Source organism: Ipomoea triloba, chromosome 2 (genome assembly GCF_003576645.1).
Source record: "Ipomoea triloba cultivar NCNSP0323 chromosome 2, ASM357664v1".
Classification (NCBI taxonomy): domain Eukaryota; kingdom Viridiplantae; phylum Streptophyta; class Magnoliopsida; order Solanales; family Convolvulaceae; genus Ipomoea; species Ipomoea triloba.
The window spans coordinates 10,750,802-10,760,434 of NC_044917.1; the positions used below are offsets into that span (position 1 = coordinate 10,750,802).

The window sequence follows — 9,633 nt, forward strand, 5'->3', positions numbered from 1 at the left end:
ATTTTTCTTGACATATTTTCTGGTCTTGCATACTTTAATTTCACCAAATCCATCAAACCAAAACTCTATATGACTTGATTTGCCTTTTTCTTAACCAAATGCTACGGTTGAACCTTAAATGTCGACTACCATATATCATCTAATGCACCTTAAGCACTCCTTTTCAAGCATTCGGTGTGACAAATCGCAATTCTATGGACTTTTTCAAACATCCTAACTTATCTTATTATTATTATTTTATTACTTAATGGACTTCAAATTTTAGATTTAGTTTGTGTTTTACTCTTTTGTGGCAGACAAATTATTGTGTGGACCATGACCCACATAGATGTATGGACCATGAATATAAGGTACATTTTTATTATACTAAAAGTACATTATTTTTGTACTGAAGGTACATTATTTCGTAGTATATATAAAATAATGTACTTTTAGTACTTAAATAATGTACTCTAAAATAATGTACTTTATATACAAAAATAATGTACTTTTAATATATTTTAAAAATGTATTTCTTATTTATGGTCCACATAGTTGTGTGGACCATGGTCCATGCAATAATAATTTTAATTAGGCCCTAACCCTCCCCACCATGGAATGGTTTAGGGTTGGCCCGTGAGTTTCAACCCGCTTTTGACCCCCCCCCCCCTCCCTATCCCCATCATAGTTATTTTTTTCCACATTAATTTACTTTATGATTATTCCATCTATTTCATTTTACACACCAATCATTTTCAATGTTCAGAAGTCAAAGGAAAAATATCAGTTTTGGTCTTTTAACTATACCCCTACCCACATTGTATCTAGACTTGATCTTTGAATTATTATTTTATTCATTTTTTTCCTTTTCAATTTTCTTTAAAATTACGATTTTAACTGTGTAACTCACAAAATCAATCATATTTAACAAAAAATGCTACAATACAAATATTGGCAAGGGCCACTGTGTAATTTCACTGATCTTTCTCCATTTTCCTCCCGCAGATTGCCTCATATTCACTAAATTTACCTCTACACAAATTGTCAGATCGAAGTGTGAAGACGCCTGCTTTGTGAACGATTCCACCTTTTGTCCTAAGACTAGCTAAATTAAATTAGCATATAAAGGCATAGTGGTTGTAATTAAGTAACTTTAATAGACTCTTATTAAACACAAAATGAGAGTTAAAGGTGGTTAATATGCTGGGTGCGGCGTGGTTGACCAAATATACAGTGTAATGTCAGCGTAGAAGTGAAGCCATAGGAAGATTTTAGTGAAAGTAGAAAGTAAAAGGAAGGGTTGGGTTGTTGAAGACTATAGTGTAGAGGTCCCCATTCTGCAGGTTAAAAGAAGCATCAAATTAAAAGGTTTGCCTCTGAAATCATTTGAATGGGAGGGATCCAACGTTCTTCCACACACTACATTAAAGTTGTCTTTCCACCCTTTTCCATTTCAAAATCTCCCAACGTTCACTATTTAATTACTCTCACCATTTATATTCTTTCATCATTTATTATAGGGAAAATGGTCAAATAGGCCTTCGAACATTTCATAAAAAGTCAATTAGGTCCACGAACTTTTAAAACGTGCAATTAGACCCTCAAACATGTCAAAATAAGGCAGTGAAGCCCACGAACAGGTAATTGACCTGTTATTACCGGTCATTTGAATTTTCCGGCGACCAGCGACACTTTCCGGCCACTGACGACACAATCCGGCGACCGGCGACGACTGAATCGTCGCCGGTCACCATCTCCGGCGAATGGCCGCCTTCTCCGTGAAGAAGGCAACCATGGCGACCAGATCTGGTCACCTTCTCCGTGAAGAAGGTGGTCACGCCTTCTTCACGAAGAAGGTGACCAGATCTGGTCGCCTTCTCCGTGAAGAAGGCAACCAGATCTGGTTGCCTTCTTCACGGAGAAGGCGGCCATTCGCCGGAGATGGCGACCGGCGACGATTCAGTCGTCGCCAGACTGTGTCGTCGGTGGCCGGAAAGTGTTGCCGGTCGCCGGAAAATCCAAATGACCGATAATAACAGGTCAATTACCTGTTCGTGGGCTTCATTGCCTTATTTTGACATGTTTGAGGGTCTAATTGCACGTTTTAAAAGTTCCTGGACCTAATTGACTTCTTATGAAATGTTCGAGGGCCTATTTGACCCTTATACGTGTATGCACTCTCATTTTACTCTATACTCTTTTATTTGATGCAACGACTGATTATTAATCAAATAATATTATATGTATCTTACTTTTTATTCTGATCTAATTTGTTATAATCTTAATACCTACGTGACACATTTTAATTGATTTTTTAAAAAAAGACGACATGCTATTTTTATCTTTTCTTTTTCTTTTCCCAATATGCATAGAGAGTTTTACTTCTCGAGAGTACCTGTATAATTTTTCGTATTACTTTTACAAAACAAATTGAAAGATTCTATTTTTTATTTGTTTTATCTATATTTTTGTTTTTTCTTCTTCCTCTGTAGGCTGCCTAACATTAATAAATATACACGGGTATTAGTATTTTATTTAATGGTTTTTTTTTTATTGCAAAGTAGTTTTAAAAGTTTTTATATTATTTTTTGTAACAATGTTCAGAGAACCCTGAGATTAATTTGGATCTCACCTAATTGTTTTTTATGGCAATTCATTATTTATTCATTGTATGAGATCTATGTTGTGGGCATTGCACAATTGTCATCCAGAGATTGAAACAGTTTTGCTTTGGAGGGGGTGGACTGCTACTTGTACTCATTTCAGCCAGTTTCTCCACTTTAAACTTTAAAGTGGACATGCAACAATAATATATTTGTGCATAAATTTTAAGTTATAATTTAATTTTATTTGATCTATCTTGAGGTAAGAGAAGTGCAGGGAAATCTATGTTATTTTGGTCTCCCATACGGTATGTCTACTTTCCCTTGTCTCATAGTTCTTATCAGAAATTATGTTTATTTAATATTGATTTTGACGTGAGATTCAGAATAATAAATTTTAAATTTAAATTTATTATAGTATATATTTTTAAGAAAAGTGTAAAATGATTATAGAAGAGTGAAACTAAGCTGTTACATCTATATGTTAATTGAAATATATTTATTTCACTATAATAAATAAAGAGGGTGAGAGGCATTTAAAAATTAAATATTTATCCCCGTTAAACAAAAAAAAAAAAGAAAAAAAAAAGAAGAAAGTAAATGCATCCTATATTTGAGAAAAGTAATTGGAAAATGGGCATGAATCCATCATCATTCATCAATTCAGCTAGATCTTGCCGCCCAGTCCAACGTTCGGATGGCCCCACTTGTCACGTCGTATATCCCTCCTCACCGCTCGCCACGTGGCAGTATGTCACTGTTGCCCAATTCAAACGTCACTTGACTCTAGTCTACCCCCATTTCTTCCTACAACCTCGGAAATATTATCCCAAAAACAATACTCAAAGTAAAAATATTCTTGTATTACAAATTTAGTTAAAATTGCACTTTTTGTTCCTGAGTGTTCATTGACGTTACATTTTTCATCTCTTTATTAATAAAAATTAGGGATGAAATTTAGTACTCCATATAACTCAGAAATGAAAAGCGAGCACGAAAGGACGAAAGGTGCAATGCCTATAATAACTTAGGGATGAAAAGTGATCATGATCAACACTCAATGACGAATTTTACAATCACCTTATTTAATCAGCGAAAAATTCATCAATATCAGTAAAATATTGTCATGTGTCTCTCAATATTTGTTTTTGACCATAGAATTGAAAACTATATTTTACGATAATATCATTGATATTAATGAACGTATTAAACTATTAAAGGAAGAAAGTGTGGCATCACTAATACAAAGTATTAACATTACAAGGTGTCTTAGTACACCGTATGACGTAAACTTTTCTAAATATGAAGTTATAAAAAATGCTAAGAAGTGTAATTCTTAAGAAATTATTAAATTTTTGTATCTTCAATATTTATTAATTAGCACAAATTGACTGATTCTATTTCTCTTTTATTTAATATATATTATACTCATTTACTCTCTTTTTTTGTTAAACCCTTACTTAATGTTAATTAAACTTTGACACATTAAATATTATTCTGTATTAGAAATTTTACACTATCTTATTAATAATATTATTGTCGCTCTACCACCCTGTCATTAGAAGTAAGACTGAATGTTAACTAGTCAACCACTTAAGCTATCCTGACATGAATAGTGCGTCATATATATTTTGTTGGGTAACTAGAGAAACATACCGCCATTACCCAATAGTGTGGACTAGATAAAAGTTTGTCTTGTGATCCTAATCGACAAGAACAAGTTTAGGTTATTCATAAACTTACCAGCTGATCAAATCAAGAAAGACCAATAAACAATTTAACAATAAGAGTCGAATTTAAAATATTGTGATTAATTACTCATGTGAATAATATTTGATGAATATTATAATAGAGACTACAATATTTATTAGTTAATTACGGCAGAAAGGGAGAGTATTCAATTCAGCGGTCTAAATCCGAAACAAGGAGGCGAAGACGAGAGTAGAGAGTTTGTTTTTGTAGGGTATCATCACCTTATTTTAATTGAGGCCATTCTTCTCTCACTCACTCTCTCTCTCTCTCTCTTGCCTCGCCTGCATTAAATGATATCTCTCTCTCATCTTGGGCGTCCAAAATTCGAATTTGCTTTTCTTCTTGTTTACTAAGTGAAGAACACGAGAAGCCCGTCGTTAGTTGTACGGTTGCAGTAAGAATCAAGAAATATCAAACTCCCCACGCGATCCATCACTTTCTCTGTTAGTTATAACTTCTCCAGCGGCCAGCCGCCCGGACGGACTTTTAGCTTCCACTTTTTTCTGACGCCGGCGACGACAAATCCAACGTAAGTATATTACTGTTCTTGTCTTGTCTGTCCACGGCTCCTCATTGTCAGTATCCCAGTTAAAATATATCTACGAATTGATTAAGAAAAATAGCATCAGATCACATGATGCCAAGTCAGAAGACAAAGAAACATAAATAGGTTTCTGTGTTGTTAACGTTCTGGGTGTTTGTGTTGTTGCAGGCCGGCCTGATTGGATCAAATAAACATTTAAAATGCCGCAGGAAATGAGCAACTTGAGTTCTGCATTTAGCAATTATAGTCCTGGAGGGAAGTTGAGAGGACTCAAGAGTTTGGTCCATTCTGAAGATACCTTCAATGACCTTGACTTTGCTCAAAGAAAAGCTGAAGAAGCAGGTTAGTTCCTTCTGTATTTTTATTTTTATTTTTTTAATTTACTTCCCAAAAAAAAAAAAAAAACTGATAAATCAGCATTATTGAGGTTAACTGCTAGATAGGAAATATTAATGCACGTATCCGTTTTATCATTTTGGATGATTTCTTAGCTTGAATCACCACTTAATCATAAATTCATAATACAATTAAGTTGGATAAAGATACCAATTTTGGCAATTTAGATTATTTTTTTTTTGTCATTTGATTTGCTTGGCAATCCTTTTTTTTTCCTTTTTTAACACCTTTTGATATAATTAATGAAATTGAAGAAAAAGACTGAAAAAGTATAGTAGAATACCATGTAATGTGATAACACATGTGTTATCATTTCAAATAGGTGGTCGCAAGACTAAACTCAGTGGTGGGCGGGGCATTGCTCTTCTGAGTGGAAAAAGATTGAAAAAGCATTGTAAAATAGATACCACATCGTAAGGTTATGAATATTTCAAAAAATGAACTTGTGAAGATATCTACTATTTTTTCAAAATAAAAAATTTACTCCGTAGAAGGCAATTTTAATACGAAAAAAGTAACATTTTTCTTTAAATTTTATTCCGCACTTAAATTTAGTCAAAAGTAGTTTGAGTGTGGGCTCGTCAGAGATTATTTAACTTTTAACATATTTCAGAATAATTTTTATCCAAAATATAGGAATGTTTCATTATATATATAATAATAAATATATTAAAAATAAATTTACGTTATATTAAAAATAAATTTGTATCAAGTCGGTAAACAAATTTGAAGGTGCGTAATATGATTTGGTGTGACCCACCAAGTTGTCACCTTAAACAACGTAAAATATATTGATACAAGAAAATGGAAAAGGGAAAGGTAGGAAAAACAGGATTGTCCAGCAGAATCATGACTGATGAAGTTGATTGGGTGATTGACTAATTGAGGTGAGGCGTAATGTTAGAAAAGAAAAAGGGCTACACTGCTGAATCTTTTGCATGTCTATACCCCACGGCGTTTGATGACATTGCCACTGCACCTCACTAAATATTGTTATTTCCGAGACAATTCAGTCAAGTTAGTTAGACTGTTAATATATTAATTATAATGTTACAAATTTGATTCTGAACCAGAGCAGTCTATTGATCTTATTGGTTTAAACCATTCAATTATAGACAACATAGACTGATTTACCTCTTTGGCGACTAGGATCACATGGCGTAATTTATCCACACACACCTTTAGATGGTGGGTCTGAATTTCCCTAATAATTCAAAAATAAAAATTGTCCTTACCACTTCCAAAAAGAAAAGAAAATTTCATCATCATCATGGTTGCACCGCTGCCACCTAACTTCAAATACACTCCACCAAAAAGCTTTATTTCCCTAACCAAAAATTAAGATGTCGATTACCTTTGTGCGTTGTGATCAATTAGTTGTCAAATCAAGCCTTATTCTTCATTATAATTCATAATTAATCATGTTAAATATGGGAAGCTACTGTACTTAATATTTTTATATTTTGAATTTTACACCTTACTAATAGTAAGTATTTATGAGATTTATGATACGAAGTTAATTGTGACTAACCAAATTGCATGTATTTGCGTAGGAAGATTTAAGATTAGAGAAAATGTATGATGTACTAACAGTGTACATTATTTGTTATCAAGTTATATTCAATGTTGTTTGCATTAAAAATATTGTATTAATTGGAAACAAATTTTTATCCTACTAATAGTAGTAAAATGATAATTTTTGTTCACATATTTAATTTCTACCAATTAAGTATTGTGTGGAAAAATGCAGCCGCAAGGAGGTACGAGGCGGCGGAATGGCTGCGTCAGATGGACCACGGTGCACCAGCGGTCCTGCCCAAAGAACCCACTGAAGAGGAGTTCTGTTTGGCTCTTCGCAATGGCCTCATTCTCTGCAATGTCCTCAACAAAGTCAATCCCGGAGCAGTTCACAAGGTACCCTCCATCTTTCTGCTTGCGTATGAACAGAAAGTTTGTCACTTTCAAGATTTTGTCATCAAATAATGATGCTCGTTGTTTTCTTGATGTTTTTTTTATTAACTAATTGTTGTTTTGTGCTTGAAGGTGGTTGAAATTCCAATGGTGGATGTGTCCTGTGAGGGTGCTGCCCAGTCTGCTATCCAGTATTTCGAAAATATGAGGAATTTTCTTGTTGCTGTTGGCCGAATGCAGCTTCTTACATTTGAAGCATCTGATCTTGAAAAGGTTTCCTTTTTTATGTTTGGTTATTCCTCATTATAATGCATTCAGTCTCTATGTAAGATACTGCTAAGATTTGGTAAAGCTTTATGGGGTGTTTGGTTGCGAGGATGGAAATATGGAATTAAGGTGAAAGGAATTGCAATCCCATGGGAAGGAATAAAGTCGGGTTCGATTCCAACAAGTGACAATTCCCCTTGGGCCAGGCTCATATGCCTTTCGGAGCGAGTAGGGATTAGTCGTGTGGATTTGGACCGTTAAACGGACAGAGAAAGACCCAGAACACCTCGTGGGAATACACAAAAAAAAAGTGAAATTTAAATTTTAGTGTTTGGTTCGCAAGAATAGAATTACAGGAAATTTCAATAAAAATTCCACTGCTTGGTATTCATAGGAATTGAGAGGGAATAAGTAGTATGAAGATCAAAATGTCCATATTTATTATAGCAAACAAATGAAACATCAATTTTAGGTTAGAAAAGAGAAGGATAATTTTGTCTCAAGTATATATATATTTTTTTAATTTTAAAAAATCACGGAATTGAAAATATAAGGGGGAGGCATGGGATTTTAATTTCATGAAAATGAGAGGATTGCAATTCTCTCCAATCAAATGAATGAATTTGCTTGCCTTCAGAATGAGGTAGGGGTGGAATTCTAATTCCCTCCAACTAAACTGGCTATTATTTAACAATGAAATCAAAATTGTGGAATATCATAATTGTGTGTAATCAAATGTGATGTTAATTCTTTCAAAAAAAAATGTGATGTTAATTGGTAGAGTGGTATTAAGTGTGTGTTGAGGTTTAAAATTTGTGAATGCATAGGGTGGCTCATCCAGCAAAGTTGTGGACTGCATTTTATGCCTGAAAGGGTACTATGAATGGAAGCAAGCTGGAGGAATTGGAGTTTGGAGGTATGGTGGAACTGTGAGGATCACATCATCCCCTAAGGCATCCTCATCTTCATTTGCTGGCAGCGATAGCGCGGATGAGTCACTGGATGATTCTGAATCGTCTAATTTTGAACAACTACTGGAGTTTCTGCAGCTACCTAGTGAATTCTCGGCTGAAGAATCCAGTGCAGCCAATGCTATGGCCTTCTTCTTTGATCGCTTTGGTCTTAGTCTTCTAAAAGCTTATTTAACGGAACGAAATGGGATTGAAGATTTGCCTTTGAATTCAATGGTAGGTAAGCCCAGCTCAATTTCTTCAGTTAATCTCCAATAAAATGTGAAGAATAAAATGTTGTACACTTTTCAAATTTAGATGCTATGGAACGGATTTTCTATTCCATTTAGTTTAATGGTGGAAAATTTGTAGGTGATTGATGCTGTGCTAAGGAAAGCCGTAAGGGACTTATCTGGATTGCTGGTTTCTCAAAGCAATCAGGTACTTTTATAGCTTTATGGCTTATTGTCTTATTGCATCCAAATAAATTCATTCTTCACGTTTATTGTGGTCAAATAACACTCTTTTCATCACTCGCAGCTTAGAGTGCTACTCAAGCAAATATTGGGTGATAACTGCAGTCCTATATCAAGATCTGAATTTCTGGAAGCCATATCTAATTACCTTAGCCATAGAACGAGTTTGATCTCAAGTGATATCTCCAAATTCTGCATTTGTGGTGGAAAACGTGAACTCAGCTTGCATAGCATCAGTTATTCAGCTAGTAATGAAGTAGTTGATCTCCACCAAAAAGAGTTAGAGGTATGACTATTAACAAATATAGAGAAACTTGATCATTACTGTAATAGATTGAGGAGACTAAAAATGAAGAAGAATCAAGACTAATTACGAAACTAATTGAAAAAATTGTAGTTCATTTCTTACCATTTATTTATTATTCTATAAATATTTCAGGAACTGAAAAACTTATATAGAAGGACAAGGCTAGAAGTCCTGCATTATCAGTCAGGGTGGGAGGAAGAATTTAGACGGTTTGGTAAGACACCAATATATTATCCTTTAGTTCTGAATTTAAAAAGTTGAACTTTAACAATATGATCCCCCACTCGAACTCTCAGAGCACCATATTAAAGGCCTTGAAGTAGCTGCTGATTCTTATCACAAAGTTTTGGACGAAAACCGTCAGCTCTATAATCAAGTTCAAGACCTTAAAGGTGAGTTATTCAGGTTTTTTTTTTTTTTTTTTTTTTTTTTTTTTTTTTTTTTTTTT

The 9,633-nt window shown here is 34.0% G+C and overlaps 1 protein-coding gene across 1 annotated transcript in view; it reads left to right on the top strand.

Moving 5' to 3' along the window:
* The first annotated feature begins 4,533 nt into the window (after positions 1-4,533).
* Positions 4,534-9,633, top strand: part of LOC116010612 (kinesin-like protein KIN-14F) — a 9,720-nt gene continuing 4,620 nt past the window's right edge. Inside the window, exons 1-9 of the mRNA XM_031250094.1 lie at positions 4,534-4,863; positions 5,047-5,220; positions 7,025-7,188; positions 7,318-7,458; positions 8,280-8,639; positions 8,775-8,843; positions 8,943-9,164; positions 9,318-9,399; positions 9,482-9,577. Coding sequence (XP_031105954.1) covers positions 5,079-5,220; positions 7,025-7,188; positions 7,318-7,458; positions 8,280-8,639; positions 8,775-8,843; positions 8,943-9,164; positions 9,318-9,399; positions 9,482-9,577 — 1,276 coding nt within the window. The 5' untranslated portion in view covers positions 4,534-4,863; positions 5,047-5,078. The remainder of the gene's footprint in view (positions 4,864-5,046; positions 5,221-7,024; positions 7,189-7,317; positions 7,459-8,279; positions 8,640-8,774; positions 8,844-8,942; positions 9,165-9,317; positions 9,400-9,481; positions 9,578-9,633) is intronic.